Source organism: Cyprinodon variegatus, unplaced genomic scaffold (assembly GCF_000732505.1).
Source record: "Cyprinodon variegatus isolate N-32 unplaced genomic scaffold, C_variegatus-1.0 Scaffold196, whole genome shotgun sequence".
NCBI lineage: Eukaryota > Metazoa > Chordata > Actinopteri > Cyprinodontiformes > Cyprinodontidae > Cyprinodon > Cyprinodon variegatus.
This window is the reverse complement of record NW_015150649.1, coordinates 24,553-49,008: the sequence shown is the minus strand read 5'-3', so window position 1 is coordinate 49,008 and position 24,456 is coordinate 24,553. Positions and strand designations below refer to the sequence as shown.

The following is a 24,456-nucleotide window of genomic DNA, read 5'->3' as shown; positions in this document are numbered from 1 at the left end:
CTTCCTGCTCCACAAAAGCACCATAAGTTTTACACCCAGAAGGCTGGAATGATGTGCTCCAACATTATCTCACTTTCTCCCTTCAGCCTCTTTTATCATTTCACTCCTTGTCCCATCCAGAACCATCAGGCTCACATATATTTTAGGAGCTGAGCCCTCAGTGATGGCTGCAGCTCCTTTTAGGAGCCCCGTCACATTGAATATACTTAGATCTGTCCTGAAGAGTTTCTGCTAATGGGGACCCTCTGGGACATGCTTTGTCCTTTGTGCAGCGTTAGATGATGATGGATCTGACTCAGATCTGACCCCAGTCCAGAGGAGATCAGCAGATAGTGAGAAGAGTCGGTGCTATAGCAATCTGCAGCATTTCAGGCAAGGAGAAGATTTATTTCTGTGTGAATGGTCTCTGGAACATCTATAGTCTATATATCTATAGTCTGAGATTCACATCCCTTGGCCAATCCAAAGTGTTCACCACACACATTAATCTCCCCCTCTACACACATGTTGTCACATCCTTAAGTAGTGCTCCAGTCTACAGCACCCTAACTGCACCCATCAGTGCTTAACTGCAAAATCACTACGACAAACTGACCCACAAGCCACTATTATTATTGTTATTATTAGTTCTGACAGTGCTGGAGATGTTTGCATCGTTAAAAGAAAAATCAGAAACTAAGAGCATATATTGCACAGGGATGAGGATAAATAGAGAACTTTCAGTAGTAATAAAAGAAGTTTACTATTTAAAAACAAACAAGAAACACAATTTTATTTGTTGCTGAAGACCAAATTTAAGGAACATAACCTGAATGAATTTCTTATAGAAGCACTTTTGTTTTTTTTCTTATTTTCTTGCGGGTTGTTGTTTTTTGTTGTTATTGTATTTTGATTTTTTTTTTTGCTCTCAAATATCTCTATTTTTTTTTTGTGTTACAGATATTATGGTGTGTTGTTCTCTTTTCCTATCACACTCTACAAATGTTCTCTAAATGTGTGTGAATGTGTCTCAATATGTGTGTTTACCCTTAATTTGAGTAGGTAAATAAGTAAATCTCCCAGTGGAAGAATCATTTTTATCCTTTAAATCAAGTTATTTGATATTATGCTCTTGAAATAGGAGACTGCACTTTTTCCCCTTATTTTAAATGTAACTTTTCTTATTCCATTTACAAAGTGTCTCATTTACCTGCTCATTTAAGAAAAAAATGCACGTATTTTAAGAGAAAATGACTTAATTTAGATATTTAAAGTCTTTCACTGAGTGCCCTATAAAGAGTTAAGTACAATTCTTGGGTATGCCACCCAGCTCTGATATTGAACCCTTATTGTTTAGGAATGGATGTCACTGAAGCTCATATGTCAGTGAATACATATGGCAATATAAACATTTGTTTACATTTCTTTATACTATATATTATATATATATATAGTTTTCATGTTTATATATGTATTTCTGAGTATATAGTATAGTTTCATGCTTTAAAAATCAAATTTTACATTAATATTGTGCGTCTTAAGATGAATAAATTGATTTATTTATTCAATACTACATTAAATAGTGTATTTATATCGAGAGAGAGCTGTGTTGTTATATATAAATACATATATTTTGTACAAAATTTATCAAAATATACTTATATTTTATAAAGTATAATACATTGCCTGGAAATAATTTATGAAACAAAGGTCGCTTGAAAATGTAATATTTATTTCTTGAATATTTATTATTACTAATTATAAGGCTATGATTAATTGATTTATTAAGTCATAAATATTTAGGGTCTGAAAAAGTTGGAAATTTAAGCGGATTTAAAGCAGGCTGATTTTCAAACTTCAGGTTTGGTGAAATCTGGACTTTAAATTCACACGTGAAAAAAGGACGGAAAAGCAAACACAGATATAACAAAGTCTGTCAAGTTTTATTTTCTCTTTCATAAATAACACTGAACAAGCTTTGTACAGTGATAAATAGCATTTATGCACTGTAAAACTCTGTATTAAAAATACAGCATATGTGTAATGCACTTGATACAAATGGGGAAGTATTGCATTTCATAGCACCAAACCAGACCCTCGTCTTGTTCTGTTAGCCACCCAGCTGCCCTCTGGGACAGCCCAGGTGTGTAGACTCGGGTCCTCTGTGGTTCTCTATGAAATATACTTCCCTCAGGAATCAGTTGTTGCATAACTATATCTAAGTTAAGTAGAGCCCGGCTAGGAAGAACAAAACCAATTCCCAAAAAACATCCTCCCACAATCCAATGTGTTTTAAAAACACACCTTTACCTCTTGAATCCCATTATAGTTTTGGGGACACATGCTTTTCTAACAGAATGGTTTAAAAATATCCTCTTTAGTTAGCCCCAAATGTTCCAGACTGAGCTTAAAGATGTTCATGCAACAGCAGTGAGAAGTTCATCATCTTTAGTTTCAGGGATTCTCCAAACAAAGTGCAACAAACTGTCGCATTTTGTTTGCTCCCTTAACAGAACATCAGAGGCAGCAGGAGGTAAAAGGCAGGTTAAACACAAACATGTTAAATACAGATCAACTAACAACTCTGACGTGACATTTTAAACATTTTCAACAGCAGGACTGAACAGTTCCAGACACTTGGCTTGTCATATTAGTTACATGTTTTTATTCCTTTTGTTTTTTTTTGCTTTTTACTGTCAAATATTATTGCTAAATTCAAACAGGAAAAAAAATGCAAAAATAGGGAAAATAACAGTTAATTATAGGATTGACCATATGGAATGTTTTTTGGACAAACGATTCTGGATTTTAGCAGAAAGTTTGAAAAAAAAAATAAAAAATAAGAATGGGGAAAATAAACAAGATCTGCCAGGATCATTTTCCTGTGATTCTAAATGGATATTAGGTAAAAGCCCTTTTTAATTCCTCAACCAGACTATGTCTGAGGAGCAGCATCATAAGAAGTGTAAAAACAAACCAACACATAGCATCACATTCATCATAGTGTCCACATTTTGTTTGATTGTCAGCTTCTGAGACTTTAGATCAACCAAACACCTTCCAAGTTAAACAACCCTTTAAGAAAATATTGGTCAGCTTCAGGAGACTGTGCAAAGAAATCTGGTTCATCAAGTAGCTAAATAAAGTTAGCGGTTTTACTTATTAATGGTTCAGAAAAATAATTATTCTATTTCAGTTTATTAATAGTTTAAAACCTAAAGGAAAATCTGACTTAGGTTAGGGATACTTTTTAAGCATGATTAGTTTGGTTTCAACACTGAATATGACATTCATGTCCTTTCATTAATCTTTTATGAACTATTGCACTGATTTGGGAACATTAGACAAAAACTATTTACAGGTACAGCTTACAGGTAAAGTTTCACTTAAGTAATTTATTCAAAAACCGAAATTCAGGTGTATGAGATATATATATATATATATATATATATATATATATATATATATATATATATATATATATATATATATATATATATATATATATATATATCTCAAGTTTTTATTTTGATGTTGGTGATAAAAGCACAGTTAATCAAAATGAAAAGTATAGTTTTTCAGTCAACTATATCATTGCATATGACTTAAAAAAAAAAAACGTTTTTAACACAGAAATGTTATGCGAACCAGCAAATAATGCTGAATGGTCAGTTGCCCAACAATCTTCACAATCAAAGTAAATATTCAAAGGGGCGTTGCTAAGAAAAATAAGCTCTAGCTAGTGTTGTATCCAAGCATAATTAAAGGAATATCCCCAAATTGGCAATAATCCACAGGCTCTTTATATGGTTATGGAAACAATCCTTTGCAAACGAACCAAGCTAAGTGCCTACTGGCCGAACAAACTACACATTGGTACATTTGACAATGTGGGTAGCCATCAAGTCCTGTTGGGGAAATTAAGTCTAAATTTAAACTTTTTTTTGAAGATATGTTTTCCTTTCACTCAACTTTCTAGTAGTTTGGACAAAGCCCTGTGTGAGCAGCTGGCTTTTACATGTATTGATCTGTTTATGCTAAGTGTATCTATATAAGTGAAAACATTTCTGTATTAAAAAAAACATTTTTTTGAGTGTTCATATTCTGTAATTTTCTGAGAAACTAAATTTAAGTATTTATCAACTTTTAGCCACAATTCGTTTAACAAAAACAAGCACTTGAAATGTAACGGATTCACTTTACATATATTTATTTACTAAAATAAATAATTTTTTTTTTTATGTTAACTAATTTTAATTATTTCCTTAATCTCACAGCTGGGGAAAAAAAAAAGTCAAACAAAGATGTAAAATGAAATCCTGAAATTATCAGAAAAATAAATCAAAGCAGGAATCTTTCCCTGGCTTCAAACTTAAATTAAGAGGCATTCCTGAGTTTCCTACGGGGAAAGCTGCTCTTCTTCCAACAGCCCAACCAAATCAGCAGGGGCGGTAATAAACCGGCAGAAGAGCTTTTCCAAATGAAGAGACTAAAAACCCATTAACAACAAAAGCAAAAGTTATTCTAAGTACAAATAATGCCCTTAATATTTTCCTGTAAATAAGCACTGGGTGAAGACGAAGTCACTTGAAATTAAACGAAAACAGTACCGTATGAAGTAAAAGGTGCATAGGTTGGCAACAGAAAACTGATTCCTTGGTTCTCTAGAAAGCTCCAGATTGCACATTCATAAAAACACCATTCGGTGGTTGTTGCCTAGTTTTGTTTCATGCCACCCCTAACATTTATGAAAGTTTAGTTGACATCTCCTGTAACAGCAGATAAGAGGTACCTTCACAAATTCAACAAATAAAGGACTTAGGATGACGAACCAAAAGAGAATTTTCACTGCACCATGTTTTTTTTAAAAAGGTGCGTGGTCCCATCATGGTCCAAATGTGTCGACAAAAAGGATCTAGGGAACGAAGCCCCTTTCAGGGTTTTATTCCAGCTGTAATATGATTAACAAATGGTAAATGTCGCCACCAGTTTGCTCAGGACTCCAGAACTCTGTGGGTTCCTTTTTAATCTCTAGTCTTAAAAGTTGAGCCTTAAGGTCCTACTGCGTAGCCACTTGACGTCACACCACATTGATGCAGTTTCCGCTGCCAAATGTCGCCCTCTTGCTGCAGTATGAGAAGCCGCTGTGATTGGTGGAAGAGCCGTTCATGTGCGTAGACTTGAGCTCCATCTGGCAGGCAGCGATGGCGGCGTTCAGCTCGACCTGAGCTCTGTGAACCACGTAGAACATCAGGCCAATACTGATGATGATCTGTGGAGATGAACAACCCAACAATGGTTCATTCTTAGGTCTTGGTCATTTTAGTTTTGCAGAAGCTTTTTTTTTTTTCTTCTTTAAATATATTTGTGTATGACCTTAATTAAGCCACTAGGAGTCACTGGTCTTTTGAAGGATTTATTGGTTTTAGGCAGGAGCTTTTAATCAAAAGACAGGTAAGTATGGAATCTTTGGTATCCAGATTCTGCATATCTGATATGAAAACAGATTATATAGGTTAGTATTTCTTAAATGCTTCCTATTTGTGCATGTTTCTATGTTTGAATGCGCCCCCTCACTTTTGAAGGAAGTTATTCCTTGCAGGTTTTTTTTTATTTCACAAAAAAGCACATCCATTTGACCTTTCTTCTGCTCGCGTCAAATACCCCTTATAGACATTTCCAAAGTATTTATGTGCTCTTTAAACTTTTGATGTCAAACTAACCACACATGCAATGACATTTTTTCTTTTCCAAGTGACATTTTTATAGATGGAAATGCATCTAAATGTCAAACCTTTCATAAATTCCTGTGCTAACTTTGGTAAACTTATTGTTTTATTAAGGCAACATTTTTTTTATTTATATCAACATTGTTTTTAGACATTTATTACCAAATGTTGAACTGTTTTACCTGAAGAACAAAAAAGTGGTAGCTTGCCTAATGGGGCTCATGCTAGAAGCGTTCATATGAAAAAATTCAATATGAAATTGTTTATACGAGTGATTTAGGAGAAAATGTTGCATTTACAATTTTACTCCTATTTCTAATCTTCTCCACAGTTGATATAGGAGTCTTGCACAATCGACAGGGTGTTATCCCAGCCTAGTTTTTAACTAAATTCATACATTTGCTGCTAATTAGAGGCAAATGTATGTTTCATTAGGCTATATCATTATATATTATGCAACTCTGCAATTATAAATTACATTTTTATTCACTACACCTGCAGTTGGCATCTCAGTATCGAGAGGACACTGGTTTAATTTGTTGTCTTTTCATCAAAAGAAAGAACAGTCAGAGGGATGTATGTGAGATCAAGCTACTATTGAAATAACATCTGCAGCAGGAAATATATGCAAAGTTCAGAAACGAGATTCAGCAACAGGTTGCTGTTTGAAGCTCTTCGAAGGGGACATTTTTATTTTTACTTTTGTAAAAGTGCAACCACGGCATTTATGATTTATCCCTCACTGCTTGGCTTTTCACTGGTCCTCTAATTCTGCTGCTCAGATCTCAGTCACCAGGGTTTTTTTTTTCTGCTTCATCTTCGTTGCTATTTCTATGAATGAACACCTTCTGACAAGTGCTGGAAGTGGTAGTCTTATACAGAATTACAAGGGCGGTAATTATGCAGATTTCAATTTCTCGGTAGTGTGTGCTCACTTACCCACAGCTGGAGGGCATCAGGTTTACGAGGATCATTTACGATGATTTACTGAAGTTAAGAATGTTTGTTGAATCTGATGTGGTGCGAGTTAAAAACCCACAGTAGGAGAAAAAGTGAAATTTATGACAAGCTTGTTGCATGAAGCCCATTTTTTCTATAATTTTTTATGGTCAAAATATGTAAATATGTCCCATTATTAACCACGACTTTGATTATTTTTAAACTCAAATTAAAATGTGCCTTATTTCTTAGTATTTAAAAGTAATTAAAATAATTATCAAGACAATTTTGCAACTAAAAATTAGATTAAATGAGTTAAAAGGAATTTTAAGCTATGCAATTAGGCCTTATCCAGCGTAATCTACCACTTGTCCATCAGGGTCACACAGGGCTGGTACGACTAGACCCCTTGAACATAAACATCTAACAAAACAGAATTAACTATATTTTTTCAAGCTGTTCTGGGATTCGTAATTGATTTGTCTGAAATAAGAACAGAGGTGGCTTTATGTACAAAAAACAAACATTTTAATATTTAAAACTTTTTCACCTGCAGGCTGAAGACGAAGTAGCCGCTGATGCTCTGCTCAGCAATGACGTCCTCCATGGTGCGCAGGGTGGTGCCCAGGTAGGAGTTGAGGAGCTGAGTGGGCAACAGACCAACGGAGGAGGCCACCAGGTAGTTTGGCAAGGACACATCTGTGATCTTAAAGCATAAACAGAGACTTTACTACTATCAAAACAGAGCAAGGTAGCATTAAGCTTCCTCTTTAGATAAGAAATTTTAATTGTATGATTATATTTCAATGTGATGTAGTATCATTTTATATTTCCAGCAATAGGTACAGAAGTAAACAAACTTACTGCCTCCATTGTAAAACTCTTGCACTAACATGATCCCGTGTGAAAAAAAGGATACATTATTTAATCTGAACACAAATTAAAGATTTGAAGCAAACACAGGGTGAGGGGAAAGGCCTGTAACAGCAACATTGAAACAAGGAAAAAAATAGCCATAATCCTCTAATCTGTTTCTTTCCTGTTTTGCAGCAATAAAAACCACATCATAGAAGATTATGTGTAGCTGGTTTTGTTAGCATCTACTTCAGTAATTTAATCTAAACCACAGATGCACCGTTTGCTTTCAAATTTCTTATTTGAGTCAGAGTAAGAAAAGAAGATCTTGTTGAGCTGACAAGCAAATTCCAGCAGTGATACGGTGTAACTACCGTGTTCTAAACACACTTCACCACGGATCCTGCTCAATGTTATTTTGCGTCTCACTGCAGCTGCCTATATATAAACAAACGTCTGGGTTTGTCACCCTTGATCCCTTGATTAAGTGATGACATAAGTTGAGGCGTGACAACGTGGGCTACGTTGGGGATGTGACCTTGGCTCCGTCTGCACTTTGTCCAGACTCTGGCTGATAGCGGTGAGCAGGGGGGAGGCTACTGCAGGATGCAGCCTGTGCCAAAATGTTATCAGAGCTTGAACGTACAAAGTGTCTGAATGCAAATATTAATCTTAAATCCATTTTACATGTAAATATTTTAAAATAACACATCCAAAGTAAATGGAAGGCAATAAAAATGAATTAATGATGGCAGATATTTATATAGTGCAAAGAAAAAGTGATAGAAAATTGATTTGATTGAGCATAAAGTCTGGAAATGACATAATTTACATATTCTTTTAGCATACATATCTTTTATCGCCTAAATTTAAAAAAAAAATGAAATAAATTCTTAGAGTTTTCCGGACTTTTTCAGGAATCCTAGGAGCCAAAAGCTTTTCTAAAGGTAACTGATGTTACCACTTAATGTTTTTTAATGAAAGCCTTCAGACTGTGCAGCCATGTCGCATATATTGACAATAAGCTTTCAGCAGAAATGCAGTCATGGATGACTTTTAAAAAGCCTCTCCCTGTCAGGCATCTTGCAGCTGTCTGGCATTCATCCAGGGATGTGCTTGTTTGTTGGTATTTTTATAACCATGCAGACAATTCCTACTGAACCTCCTACTTGCTTGTGTAAGCATCTACATTAAGATGATCTGCAAATCCGAGGAAAAAAGAAAAAAAAAAAACTTCCCATCCTGGGTTTGGCCTGATTCATTCAGATAAGCAGCTGCACACGTCTGACAGTACAGTCATAAACAAAACCGTAAGTAGGCTAATCTGAACAGAGAAACATTTTAGCAGCTGTAATGCTGATTTCCTGTTTGTCTGTGCCCAAATACAACCCCCACATATTTGCTTCTACAGATGAGTCTATAAATCAAAATAATGGGTGTCCTAATTCCTTTATTTGCTCGTTATAACATTAGAGGATGCTCTGGATAATAAAGCATGCTTAAACTGCTGAATTTGTCCTGGAAAAACATGTTTTCCCTGAGCTGTCCCATCCTTTTACAAACTGCTGCAATCTCTAGGTCGTTTTAGGTTTCCAACTATAATGTAGGCTAATCTACTTCAGCCGAAGCAAATGTAGCCTAGCTTGGTGAGAGTGCTTACTTTTAAAGCAGACTGGACAAAACTGAACTCATGCATGAGTCTGTTTGCTGTTATTTTGCCACAAGTGGCGTCTTTCTGTGTATACTGTTGGGGATGTGATTGTTGGGATACAGTTAGCAGCTCAGCTTAGTAATGAGCCTCCTTGTGGGATAAATTATAACGAGAGGGTGAGACTTCAAGGAAGGTCTTAAACCCCCTCAGGACTGGAAGGTGAAAATACTGCCGAGGAAGCAGGTGGAGAAGGGGATTCGTCTTATTAACCTTCATCTGGCCGGACCTGATGAGGTCCCTGGTGAAAGCTCGGCTGGGGCGTTTGTGTGCAGCTGGAACCAAGCTGTTTCACACGGATGAACTTTTGTGATTAGGTTAATAAACAAAAAATAAAAAAAGGTCCAGTCCATCTTCAGCATGAATCTTTAACATTTCATTAAAGGTCTGATTTAAAACAGTCATATATATGCTGGAGAAAATACATAACAGTCTGACTTTTCGTCATCACTGTAGGCTGTTCACATTTTAACATTTGGGTGAACTTAAAGGACAGTCTTTTTAAAAATTTTATCCCCCCTTGGAAGTGCACTTCTGTATGTTCTTATGTAAAGCTGTGCCTCTTTGCCTGATACCAACTGTGCTACTATTAACTGTTTGGATCTTTTTTTTCATTGACTGCCTTTATACCGTGTCAAACTGCATACACAATCAGTTTTTGTGCTTTTAGGCAGCACCCTTTTTCTGTTTCAAATCTAGTGAGTAAATAAATTCCTTTAGCATTGCTTAGCTGCTGGACAAACTCGCCTTGAGACTCAGGATCAGATGAGAACAATCAGATTTTTTCATATCTAAAACTGAAAACTGATACAATCTACATTACTTTACAGGCACCCGAATGAGATGAGAAGAGGCCAAATACAGGACTTTTAAAGTGGCAAATAGGGTTTAATTTGCTAGTATTTGAGTTGTCTTCCAACAACAAGCAATGCCATATGATCATCTATAGATTTTTTTAAAACAGACTTGAAGGAGAATAATAAAGCGAACCACAGAGACAGAACGTCTGTCTCTTTAACATCTCGCTATCACCTCTGCAGAGCCGTACACAGGAGTTAATGCAGCGTCCAAGGTTAAAGTCACACACGTGTCACTCTGACATGAGAGGCAAACCAACCTTTAGATGCAGAGATACTGTAGACAGAGTGTTGCAACCACTCAGCCTGTATTTTCAACCAGTTAGAAAAAAAAGGAATAAATAAAAATGGCCAGTGAATAGAAAACCATTTTCTTGATTTCTGTAATACAACTGTGGAAACAAAGGGGAAAAAAATCTTAAATTGGGATCTATTTCTCAAAAAATATATATATTTTTTTTTTTACTCAATGCTGCTATAAGCTCACTGGTCATCTCTAATGTCAAAGCTCTATCATTGAAATGTGAGATGCTTCTAATAGATCCCCCAAAAGTTCAAGCGCAGCACAATCCCTCCCAGCTTGTAATCCATACCTTAAGGTTGGGATGATCTCATGTCAAACTGAAACTAGAGATGTCTAAAGTCCCAGTCCGTAATGATAAAGCAAACACTGTTGAATCAAGAGGAAACAAACACTACATTTTAATTCTAATCACTGCCAACCTAAAAAACAACAAAAAACTTGAAAATCAGCAGTCATAACATTGATACAATCCTAATAAAGGATGGATCCTTAAAATACTTCTGGGTAGCTGCAGTTTATAGCCTTGCAGCAACATAGAATTTAAATAAATAAAGTAGCTGGTATTTCAGAGAAAAGCTGCTGGTTTTTCATCCTACAATGACAGGTATTGTTGAAATGAGACGTAATCATTCTTTCTCCCTCTGTACCTTCTATGTGCTCTGAGCTATAAATGACTTTCTAGTTACCCAGTTGCATCCGTTTTTGAATGCTGTATGTTAGGCTGGTTAGGACCTGTAACGGATGCTTTTTACAGAGTTTGGACAAAATGTTAGCCTCATCTAACTGGATTTTTCTAATCAGGCATATAGCTTAAGAAAGTTTCACCTAAAAATAAGTTCCCCTAAAAAATAAAAAAAAACATTAAGAAATCTGTTTAACGATCTAAGATGGTTATTATCTGCTCTAGTTGTCTCATATGAAGTGTGAGACAGACATCATTCAGGTAAAGTGACATTTCTTAGAAAGGCGAACCATCTCCAAAGAATGAAACTGATAACGTCATTCCAGAGTTCCTCCCAGTTCTCAGAACTGTGGAACAATTTATCTGTACAACTTTTATCGCCTCAAATTTCCATGTATTTTACTAGGATCAACACAAAGTAGAACAACACAAAGTACTCTATAATTAGGGATGAGATGTGAATTGCATTTAGCAATATAACTGCAATTTAACAAAAAGAAATGTTTAAATCTCAGATGTGCTTGATTTTAATTTTGATATTTAGCTAAATCCTTTAGCGATTTTTATAATTATAAAGTGAACGAAAAAGTCCAATGATGCTAAGTTATGCAAAGTCTGCTTGCATCAAGCAGACTTGGGTTATAAAACAACTCAAACTGCGATCATTTCTTAATCCATCATCTCAAAACTGAGTACATGGATCAGCTGTAAACATACCAAGACACGACCGGTCACCTAAAGCAAAAAAGGAGCGCATCAATCAGAGAAGCACACAAGAGGACCAAGGAAGCTCACATGGGAGATTTTTTTTAAAGACACAAGTAGAAAATTTAAACTTCACCAACATGGATTTCTATTAACAATGGCCGGAAAAACAGCTATGGTTAAAAAGAAAATTGCACGATGTTCTATCTGCAAATATCTAAATAAATCTGCTTTTATAATCTGAACACACTACGGCTACGATGAACCACGATGGGGGAACCACTGGTTTATATAAGTATTTATACAACATATGAAGGTCAAGGTTTCAGGTTAAGGTTATCAGTACTGAGGGAAGCAATCGTATCGTTTAGCTTTATTAGCCATCTGGATCAAGTTTACATTTTCATTGAAAAGGGGTGAATGTATAGAAGCAGTGCAAGAACCTTCTTTTCTGTGGGGGATGTCTTTTATGATCAGCTAATAGACTTGTGTTTGCCTTCAGGAGGAAAGTAACAAGAACGACTGAGTTAAAATAGTAAAAGCTGTTCTTGACTCCCTTCTGGATTTTTTTGTAATTTCCCTTGAGTGTCAGCTGGCCCAGCAAAAGAGAACTTCACTTCACTTTGCTGCAAAATTAAGAAGGTCACCAATTTCACCATCAGAATGGGAGTGGGTGGTGTGTTAGCATCAAGGTACCAAGGTTATGAAAACAGCAAATCAAATATTTTTCAACCTGTTTCTACAGTTTAAAGTAGCAGCACCCAGATAAAGAGTTTTAAGGGAAATTTCTTGGCTATACCCATTTTTGATGAGCTGATTTTTTTCTTTAGAAATGTTATAGATATCATTCTACCCCTCTTGTGGTCAATTATTTAGATATGAAGCAGCGGTAATGAAACGCTGCCAGTGTGAGAGAGGAGTCTAAAAATGCTTTTCTAATACTATAAAACTACAATTATGAGTAAACATTTTAAACTGGCTTTAGCGTGATACATCAGTGACGGTGAAGCTGGCATTAGGAAAACAGCAGGTTTCATGTGTGTCTCTGAGAGAATGCTGACCCATACTCTAACTCTGACATTTCCAAAAGGCTGCCAACATTTTCTTTTTTTTTTTAATATATTTTCCAGCATTTTCCATGGCACACAGAGGCTGAAAGCAGTTCCTGTTGTCGTCATCAAGAAATTCAATATTCTTTCTGCATTATTTACATTGTGCATTCCTCTGCATCTCTGAACTTACTGTATCCTGTACCTTGAGATGTAAAAGTAAGAGTAAAACCATCTAAAATCTGTATAATGCCCATTATTAGGGTTGCATCTGAAGATTAAGTTGCTAATTAATTATTCTGTCTATAACCTTTTTTTTTTAATCGGTTAATAATATTTTGGATATTTAAGGAGATTTTTCAGTGAATTTCATAAAAGTAAAGCTCAAACTAAAAGAGTTCATGGAGAAATGTATGTAGATTTAATTTTTGACTTAATTTAAGCTCAGGGTTGGTGGGTCGTTGGGCAAATACAGTGTTTTATAGTCTCTATACTCCGCTAACTAATAAATTAGTTGGCATTCATTCCATCCAATTATCAATTATTCATTATTAATTGCTTCAGTTTGCTATAAACCATAGGAGTAAACAGTTTAAGCAAAGGAATTAAATAGCTTTTAATGGCATTATCACAAAGTCCTCAAAATAAAACAGAATACCTATTTTGACTCTTTCTGAAAATGTTCATTAGCAGGTGTTGACTTGTTTTTCATTTGAGAAAATGAACATTTGTGTTTTGACAGAATAAAATAACACAAGTTTTCACAGTAGGTTACGGACCTTGATAACATTTTAAAGAAAATATTCCTGTGAAAAAAATCCTTAATTTCCTATGCTAAAAAGGTTTAGTAATTACATTTTATAATCTCCAACAGATCTGTGTTGAGTGCAGGTTAGGCTGCACACGCTGCATGTGTGAGAATTTCACTTTTGTTTCTCTAATTGCAAATAAATCTACAATGCTCTTGACAGTAAGCACTTAAAACTACAGCTATATTAAACTGGCTTTCCATTTTATATGTTTTTTTTTTAAATTATTGAATAAAAATCTAAGTTACAACAAATAAATGTTATGGAATGTGTTACTATAATGACCAATATCACATTATTTTGACAGCATCAGAAATAGTTGGTTTTTTCTAATCAAGTAATAGCAATTTGATTATTTCTATTTTTTTTGGCTTTGTGTTTATATATTGTGGGATTTTTTACTATTTTTATCACACTGTGAGAGTCTCCAACTTGCCAATGTTTATTAAAAACCAAGAACAAACCATTGGCCCATCTTTTAACTGAGATAATAGGCTTTGCCTCTGGTTGCTGTGGCTGTGCTTTATACCTCTTTTGATATAGAAATCAATTTCCACTTTTATGTAATTTTTGGATTTGAGTGCTTTAAAATAGAGATGGACCCATCCAGTTTTTTATCCAAATGGATAGTGAGTGTATCCAATACCAATCCAATTCATCTGTTAAATGAATGAACCACACATCTTGTCATGTGAGTGAAAGCTTTAGCCTTGACATCAACATTGTTAAAAAAAAGGGTAATATATTTAAAAACAGATATAAATTTACTTTATATCACTTGTTAACAAATAAGCAGCAAAAGGAAAGAAATAACAGCCCCTTGTGATGTGGAATGGAATAGATCTCTGACATATCAAAGCGGCCATATCCGATCCAATAATTGATCCAGGTATCGGATCGGAGCATCTCTACTTAAAAATAGCTATTTTTGTTTTAGATTAATATTATATGCAGGACAGATCAATCTATGTGTATAGTATTTATATGCCAGACTCATCCGGTCTCAAATCTAAGCTGGGTTTTAATATCAACAAAGAGAAATTTGATGAGGTGAAATTTGATGTGTACAAAAATCACTTATTTGTTCCTAATTTAGAAAGTTTGTAGTGATTTTTACAGGATATCTGCTCAGTTTAGATAAAGGTGAACCAGATTCTTGAAAGGACTTGAAGAATTTGAAGAACTGAGAAAAACTCCCCTGGTTTTTGCAGCAAGTTTGCAGCAGTTTAAATATCAATTTCAATGTAATACGGCAAGTTCCAGTGCAAAGTCCCTTTTGACAGGAGGAGCAATAAGCAACTGAATATCTGTTAGGGTTGGAGTGAAGATCATCCAAATAATTGCTATAATACTCACCGAAAAAACTGCATTTTGGAGTCCAAATGGTATGGGGGTGAGTCTTGCTAAGGCCACAATTTTGAGTCCGCTTCCTCCTTCCACTACTCGTATAACAGCACTGAGCTGCTCATTGTTCCCAACTTTGTTCAGTACCCAGTCTGACAATAACCGCTTACACACCAGGTGTGCCACAAAGGTCCCTATTAAAACCCCAACCATAACCAGTCCCATGCCCAGGATGAAGCCATAAAGGTAGCCCGCTGCCACATTTAGGACAATGTATCCCCATCCACAAGGAAATGAAACCACGATTAAACCAACTATGAAGAGCAAGGCTCCAACAAAGCTGTCCAGGCTCTCCACCCACAGCAGGAGGTCCTTGAGATACTGACGCACTAGTGCCACTGAGGAGAAGCAGACAGCGGTCAGGATGCAGAGCAGCAGGGCGCTTTTGAAGCAGAAGGTTGTGATGCAGCATGGGTGTCTGAACTCCCCGCTGAAGGATGTCCCCGCCGTGTCGGTGACAATATCGGGGTCTCCATCTGACTTCCCGGTCGGCCTCTCATCAAATGCGCCGCAGATCAGGATGTCTATTTTATCACACTCCTCCACGGCAGTCCTCTGCAGCCAGCGGTTCAGCTGGATCTGGGTCTTGCCCAACGAGTGCTTCACAAGCTTGGTGAAGAGCTGCACCGTAGTGGCCCCTGACATGTTGGGGTCCCCTCTTAAAAATCACCGCAGGGGGACCAGCAGCAGTTGGATTTAAATAACCCGGAGGAAGCTGCGGGTGGTTATAAAATCCAGCCCTAAAAAGCTCCTCTGATAAGGATTCCAGCAGTAGTTCCCAACAGCTGGGCTGCTCTCACAACAACTGCCATCACAAGAACCGTCCAGTCCAACAATGTTTATCTTGGGTAAACTAGCTGGGTAATATGCCATTCAAGCGACTTTAACAAGCAAGTTTTGCTGCGTCTTTGTTTGACATTCGCCATGTTGGCAGCTGGGATAACTCAGCGCTGGGTAAAGTTGAAGAATAAACAAAGCGGGAGGAACTTTTAATACTTCACCATCTTTACCATCCAGCCAAAAGAGAGGCGCAAATCACTGCGGAGCTATTTCACTGTCTCCGTTAGCTAACCGCATCGGTTAGTGGATAAAGTCCAGCGGTTGTGGTGTAGAGATTAGACCACAGGTTCCTCGCCTTTATCGAAGTAACGAGACTTGTTCAACAGACATAAAAACTGTTTGTCCCGTCTGCTGCTTGCTGGTGAGCCGATTGTTTGTCCTGTCTCTGTCTCTGCGCGGTGGACGCTGATGTTACTGCTATTCATACCGACCACTGTTTGTCTCCCAGAATGCAAAGTAAACCGAGTCCATTCTGAACCAACCACATAGCTGCAACCAGTATCGCGATAGCTCGCAAACCATCAGAAATAGTATCGCGATAACTCATTTTTTAAAACGTCTCGTTATAAAAAGGATACGTCAGCACGTTCGCCATGTTGTGGCAGGCAAGTTCATCTTGAGTTTTAGTCGAGCATCCATTAAAACGAGGACAAAGGTTAACGGGATAAAATGATGGTTTGCTACTACATTAAATTTAATTTAGGTTAAGGTGATGAAAATTATTTTAGTCAGATATTTTGTTTAATCAAATAATTATTAACGTAACATATAACCTTAATGTTATTTTTCAGACTTTACAGCAGGTATAAGACAACTACAAAAATCATAATAATTTAAATATTATTAATATCATTTAAAGTATTTTTAATTAAGAAAAATGATGGATGTTATAAAATGTTGTGCCTCTTCATTCTTGACAATTATCTAGGTATTATGCATACTTTTTATGTATTTCCAAAGCTCTTCGCTAGATGGAAGTGTTGCTTCGTATTTATCAGGTGCTGGTTCGTTGTACAGGGAGTGGATATTAAACCAATATCCAATTCTGTAATAATTAAAATAAAAAGGTACATTTTTAAAAAGGTAAAAACATGTATCTTAGATACATTTCCACGTTCCTGTTAGAATTATTTTAGATAAAGTTTAACTGTAGCAAAAATAGGAAAACATAACTAACTGTAAGTTAGTTACACTTTAACCAACATGAATTTTAAAATCTTAATTATTATAGTCAATTAAAAAAGGTCTTAAATAAAAAGCCTTAAATAAAAAGCTCTTCTGTTGAAACGAGACATGCATGATCAATCTTGGATTTGACTTTTAAACATTCACATAAAAAAGAAAGTTAAAATCTAACTCAAGGGTGTACATTTCTAAGAACAATTTAACATCTCAGCCGAGTTGACCTCTTTTGAGGTCTTTGAGCCCTACACAAAAACCATGCTATATATAGCACTCCTGTCTCCACACATTTGTGCTGATCATAAAGGGCTGTCTGACCTACACGTCATCTCATTTGTTTGTTTGTTTTTCTTCCAATGAAGTATCAGTTTATTTGATAAATTTTTGCACAATCTAAAGCAAGGTTATACAGCGATTTTAAGTTTAAAACAGAATAAAAAAGGTTTCACTGAGCTTAGGATCAAGTGAAAGAAATAACCCAGAATTACGCAGCAGGGCCCCTTTCAGAGTAAAAGCACCTCCTTTCAAAGAAGCGTTGGTGATTGTAGGAATAACTCATGGATACATTTTTTTTTATTCTAAGCTACATATTTGCCATAAGATGGAATCAAAAAAGGGAGGATAGATTTATTTTAAAAAAAAATTTCAAAAACGTTATAATTCAATACTATTTTTGCCAGGAAACTGTACATTATTTTCTCTGACTTTACAGCAGTTTCTTTTTTTTTCAGTTGAGGCAGTTATCAGTGAAAAGAAGCACAGGCAGACACATTCCTCTGCAGTTTACATCTGAAGCAGCACTGAGGAGGATGGATTGTTCAGAGGAACTCCAGTCTGTGTCTGAGGAGCCCTGCGCTCAGATGGAGCTAAAGAAGGGAATGTCAATTTTCATTGATGTGAGTATCCTTTTAATTCATTCTGAACACCTCTGCTTTTAATCTTTAACTTCACTGCAACAGCCTCAGAAGAGGCAGCAGTTTTCTCTTTTCACCCACAAAAATAAAATAAAACAGAAACAAAATAAAACACTTTTATGTGCTGTTTGGACGCACTCAAAATAAATACATGCTTTTAAATTTGGTAATGATCTTCTACAAAAATAAGGGGTTCCAACCTAATTTGACAGAACCTATCTCGATTGTGTGATTATTGTAAGCAGTTAAGGAATTAGTTGCAGTGTCCATAAACCCCCATAAAACTCTTGTTTAACATAAATATTTCCTTCAGCCATGTTTAATGGCTTTGTAACCGTTTAATTTTTCATTTTAAAATATTTTATATTTACTCTGATAATCCAGATTTAATCCAGTATGTTTATCGCTTTTTAATTTTTTTTTTTTTTTTTATATTTGAACACAATATAATTGGTCTGAATTTTCATATCCAAAATAGGTTATTTTATTTAATTTCAATTAATATCATCTTTGTTAATAATATTGGTAATAGTGATTACTACTATATAAAATTTATATAATACATCTTTAATTCCTATTGTTATTATTTTTAGATAATTAACGATATGAGAAAAATATCAAAGTACTGAGAAAAATAATATTTTGCATAATATTTAAAAAATCCTTATATAGCTTTTATTAATAGTGAAAATAAAATAATGTTTATTAAATACATTAATGTAATCATAAATCATACAAATATCTAATTTAATTTAAAGCCATCATTTTATTTTAAACTTAAGTAGACAATACTTGCATATTACAATCGATTAATCGTTAACTGGAGTATAGAAACTGTAAAACATGTCTTTAGATGACATAGCAACCCACTTAGAGCAGTAATTATATCAAAATTGTTAAAAATATATAAACATTTAGTATTTAAGATAACAAAAAATTCTTCTTTAAGGAGCTTTTGGCTATCTGATCATTAATCAATTAATAAAAAAAAAAAATCGATATTTGATTTGCAAAATAATCACTAGTTGCAGCCCTAAATAAAATATAAAAATCACATGGTACGCAGATAGGGACAGGAAATGATGTCCTATCTTCAGTCTCTCTGCCTATTATTCACAATTATTTCCCTTCATTCCACCGTGCTTTGATTCACCTGCGCTGCCCTTCTAAAAAAAAAACCCGTCGGCTTCTTTTGGTGTTTACAGGGAATGCTTAATGCAAATAGCTGCAAGTTATTTTGGGTGCAAAGCAACAATTCAGATGTGTCACATAGTGTCAAACAGTGGAAATGCCAGAAAAGAAAATACAGCTGGCATCGGAGTGGAATATGGCTGGCAGATTTCAACACACATTCTGAACTGTGTGGCATTAACTCTGGCAACAAATGATAATTTAATCCGAGAAGGCATTTCAAATAACAATGGTTTTATTACAATGCTGATGCAGATAGGACTTACATTTTATTAAGAAGGGCTTGTTTTAAAAAAATAAAAACAAAAACATATTTCATTATTTGTGGATTATTTAATTCAGCTAAAACTGTGATTGACTAAATGCTGTAGAATTTATATAAAGCATTTAAGTGCTATTCCAGCATTATATGAGGAGAAACGAGCAGTAGTGCATATTGCAGGTGAATCGTTTTTGTTCTTACCGATGAACACTTGGCGAAATCCCAAATTTCAGTGTGTTTTATTCTGTTTTTATGTGGCAGACCAATTCAAATTACTGTGTATATAAATTACATGTCATCATTATATATATAATAGATTGGATCCATGGATCTTCATGTCCAAAGCCTTGGTTGTTTTATAACCTGACCCCGCTTTATACCTCTCCTCAGTTTTATCTTGATCTGTCTGCTGTTATTATTATTTTTTTTTTTTCTCGATTTTTTATGTTAACTAATGTTCTACAACAAACTTCTGGGCATATCAACTCTATTCACAAATTAAACAACTTGTAGGACAGTTGGTTGCACTGAATTTTATTTGGGGGTATCAAACTATAAGGGGCCAAGGATAAATGTTGTAATGGCCTTATGAGAAAGAGTGGAAATTAGAACGAATGCAACCAAGGCAAAGACATACAGAGTTAATCAATAAATTCTTCCATCTGAAATCTGTGTGGCTGGTATTTAGGCTCTTTGGCCTCTGTCTAATTCAAAGTCTACTAGAGAAAATTTGTATTGAAAGAAAAAGGCCAAAGCTATTTTCAGAGTGGAAGTTTGAGCAGTTTGAAGCTGATGTGGTCATCGCCTGGCTCTCTTTCATCTCCTGTGGACTCTGGGACAGAACGATCAATAATTCAACGACATGCCACTTTTGCAAGTGTGATCAATGATCTCTGCTCTCACACACTGACACACACATCCACTTTAACTTTGATGAAGTGTCACCTTTTTTGACATCTCACTTTTTCCTCTCTCTGGTTGCAGATTTTGCGAAGGGCCGATAAAAACGGTACGTGTGCTGGCATCAAACGTATGCATGCAATTATATATCAAGTTTTCATCCAATGCATGTCCCTCATTTGCGAATAAACAGACGTGTATTCTCTAAATGAGATTCTAATCATGACTCTCCAATAATACTGTTTCCATGGAAACAGGAAACTGACCCCCCTCCCATTGTCGATGTTCTGTTTGAGAGCAGTGATAAGGAGAAACATCAGAAATTTGTGAAATTTAAAGATACTTTTACTATGGTATTACTTCATGTTAGCTATCTAAGAATTTAAGAAAGAATGTGGTTTAACTTGATCTGATCTTTCATTTGTACCTGACTTACTTGTCAGAAAGTAATTTCCCTCTTTAAGTAATTTCCCTCTGGGATTATTAAAGTATTTTTTCCTCTGGGATTATTAAAGTAAATTCCCTCTGGGATTATTAAAGTATGTCTGGTTCTGATTCTGATTCAGATAAGTAGCCCTTTCAAAAACAGCATGGCTTCTCAAAATAACAAAGAATAGCAGAGAAAAACTTGAGAACCAGCAAATAATATCACTGGAGAATATACTGTATGCCCTCCAACAAAGGTATTATAGTTGTTTCATCTAATGCATAAAATTATGGTTGTATATTTTGACATGCATTTATAAATGTTGTTAAAGGTATTGTGGAGGATTTTTGCGAATTTTTTTAAAATACCTGCCCTCTCCACTTTAAAAAAAATGCACATGCACAACCCTGTATCCGCTCCTGAAAGGAAACATCTATTAAACGTGTGCAAGAGCATGCATGAGCCCATTTCATCTCGTGCACGCTCTGATTAAAAGTTGCTGTTCTCATAGCTCATACAAGCTTACTGTGACCGAACGTCTGCACTAATATAACCCCTAAATCCCTCAATTATTATATAGAGCGGGGCCTATACATATACGTAGTAGACTTCATAGCAAAATCAGTTAACTTACCGTTCGGAAAGATGATCACTAGTTTTTACTCCCTGTTGGTCACGTAACTCCTCCCCCACTGCGCAGTGCCATTGCCATCTTTATTATTAGTCTCTGCTGTCAGGTAGCGACAGCCTATGGCAACAGCGGGCCATTGTGACAGCAAATCCATAATGCTTTGCGAGGAGAGTTCTCCATGATGTATCTGCCTCTTCTGAGGCCTATCTTTTCTTCTCATACACTTCGTTAACACTTTTTCTCTTACGTCCCTCTGCCATTTTCAAAGAACCGCGGTGAGAAAGGTGAGCTTCAATGACTGTCTGAAACTGTAGCTCAACACAGATATACGCCTGAAGTTGTGCATGTGCAAAAAAAGATAGCTAATGATGGCCTTTCGTAAACTTATCACCAGAATGATGGACAATTAGGAGGACCACTTATTTAGGTGATCCACCTGGAAATAAAAAAATCGTCCTCTATACCTTTAGCTGACACTAACTAAAATCCAATACATTTGCATCAAGATGGATGGTTGATAAAATGATGTCTTTCAAAGGTCAGTAAAACCAGTTAAAGATGATATAGGTTTATAGAAAAAGTTTCTTGCCTAAAAATTATTTGAAAGAACAAGTGCTCCTTTTATGTAAACGAACCTTAAATAAGTTTATATACTTCTCTTTTTCATATATTCTCTCTTGGTGATCAGCAAACAATTGACAAAACAAGCCTGAAAAATGTTTGACAGAGTTACGTAGAACCATTTGCTATATTTTCTTTCTGGATGTTTGATTTCATCAACTGGATGGCTGCATATGTTGCTGCATGAGCTGTCTCTATAGCTCTGCAATGAGGGTGCATTTATTGATGTGCAAATGTTGCTCATGCTTTGTGGACTAATGCAGCCTGGTATCACTGAAGAGGCTGGCTTTTGAATTGTGCATTTAAAATAAGCCAGATGCTCTCTCTTTTATCCGGCCTGGAGGCACAGCATTCATAATTTCCAAAGAGAACTTAAGGTTTTTATTTGTAAGACCAGAGGCCGATTTTCCATAATCTCATCTAACAACAAAAAAACATCCCATAGAGTTTGGATAAGCTCGTTTGGTGTTGAATGTTGTCCAGCCAGAAGGATTTTTGCTTAGAATTATTATCATTTTTTTTTATTTTGGGCAATTTTATATGCTGCATGATCATAGCAACCAATTGTTTTTGTTTAAAAAGCTGGAGCAGCTAAATAAGAACCTAAAAGCTGAAATAATACTTAAATGCAAGATCAGTTGAAAAGGAGCACAAATGATGAAAAGCAGGAGCAAAGAGACAAAAGGATTTCGGTTCTATCACTTTTTTAGGCAATTTGATATCTTTTTAAACAAGCTGGATGAAGTCTAAACCCTAAGAAGGAACCAGCTAGAATACTGAGGATTAAATGTGTTTCACTAAAACATGGCTGCAGGATTATATATTGGACTCCAGGGTCTCTTTACTGGATTTTCTGACCCTATGAGCAGACAGAGATTTAAGGAAGAGTGGCAAAATCAGAGGAGTTGGATCAGCAGTGAACAATAGACATGCCACTGTGAAATTTCTTCTTTGCAGACAAGATAATAAACTTAGCTGAAAGTTTTAGGCAATATTTTTTACCCAAGCTCCCCCGTGGCAAGAATATTTTCTTTCTTCCATTATCTGCTATCACAGAAACTGTGTGAGGTTATTGGCTCAGTCATTGCTAATTTACAGATGCAACTCTTTTATGTTTTTGTAGAAATAACTGGACTTGAATCACACTTCACCCTCTGCTTTACTTACATTTCAGCAGTTGGTTACTTTTTTCTCTACTAAAAAAATAAAACTCTGGACTTGTTTTCTGCCAGTGTCATAGCCTTGTACTACTCTAAAGCAAGATCACCACTTGCAAAATCAGATTAAAATCTTATTTTTATCTTCTCAGAATACAAGCTGTTTTTCAAGAGGCAACCAATAATAAGATACTTGTCAGTAAAGGGTCAAAGACAGTTGAAGCTAATGGTTATTTTAAGGTTACAGACTAGAAAACACTGTACTAGCCATATGGAGAAGGCATCAGTACCTTGACTGAGTGTGACTGATTACATAAACCTCTGTGTGGATTATACAATCCACATGAAAATGTTGAGATGCTTCCCCAATAACAAACCCTGAATTAACATTGATCTGAAGGAGGTGCTAGAAAACTCTTCAGTCAGAGAGATTGTGAATAAGTAGGATATAGAGAAAACTTAAAGTCAAGACAAGAGATAGCAAGGAGGCATGCAAATAGAAGCTAGAGAATAAGTTCCTGCAAAACAATAAAAGAGATGCATGGTAAGGTATGAGGAAGATCAAAGGCTTCAAGTAGAAGGAGTATTGGACAGACTAAAGTCTGAACAGAGCCAATAAACTAAATACATTTTTCATTAGGCTCAGTTTAGGAAAAAGTTTAATATCATTCTCTTCTCCTCACAATGACATGTCCTTTGACCTGAAGCTTACTTGTCACACCTTAAATGTTTTGTCCACTTTTGCCATCGACCCTTCTGCTTCTACGGCTCAATTAGAATACCTCAAATTGGTTAGGATACTTTGCATCAGCTGTTGCCAAAATACGTCCTATCCGAATATTGCTGGCAGGAAGAAAGGAGCTAGGATGAGGAAGCAGTATGCTTCCAAGTGCCAGTTCAATTAGGCTACATTTACACTGCAGGCCTTGATGCTCATTTCCTTTTTTTTTTTTTGAATTCGGTTTTTTTTTTTGTGTTGCCGTTCACATTTCCAATATATGCGACTTGTATGTGATCTCATGTGTGAACTGCAAGTGTTTCACATGTGCAATAGAGGATGCAATGACGTCACAGGCCAGCATGCTCTGTATTTACGGTAGTAAACATGGATGGTAGTGCCGGAGCGCATCTAGCAATCTTTCCCAACCATAAAAACACAATGTTTCAAAATGGTTAAACATAAATACTGCTCTCCGCATCATTGTCCGCCATGGTTGTTGTTTTTCTTGCCGCTTCTTCATAGCAAGACCCAGAATAGTTCCCTTTGTCGGGTATTAATGGCGTTCAGGTCAGATGAATGCGACCTGGCCA

General features: G+C 35.8%; 2 protein-coding genes across 2 annotated transcripts in view; one reads left to right on the top strand and one right to left on the bottom strand.

Annotated features, from left to right (window-relative positions):
- Positions 1-3,499: 3,499 nt before the first annotated feature.
- Positions 3,500-16,290, bottom strand: tmem64 (transmembrane protein 64). The gene is made up of 3 exons (XM_015379601.1): positions 14,973-16,290; positions 7,198-7,353; positions 3,500-5,251 (listed from the first exon to the last, which is right to left on the bottom strand). The coding sequence occupies exons 1-3, from the start codon at positions 15,663-15,665 to the stop codon at positions 5,060-5,062; spliced, it is 1,041 nt and encodes a 346-aa protein (XP_015235087.1). The 5' UTR covers positions 15,666-16,290; the 3' UTR covers positions 3,500-5,059.
- A 1,517-nt stretch (positions 16,291-17,807) lies between these two features.
- LOC107087828 (N-terminal EF-hand calcium-binding protein 1-like) overlaps positions 17,808-24,456 on the top strand; it is a gene marked incomplete at its 3' end in the record, with an annotated part of 18,651 nt that continues 12,002 nt past the window's right edge. The window contains exons 1-2 of the mRNA XM_015379612.1: positions 17,808-17,938; positions 20,394-20,418. Of these exons, the coding sequence (XP_015235098.1) occupies positions 17,852-17,938; positions 20,394-20,418 (112 nt within the window). The remainder of the gene's footprint in view (positions 17,939-20,393; positions 20,419-24,456) is intronic.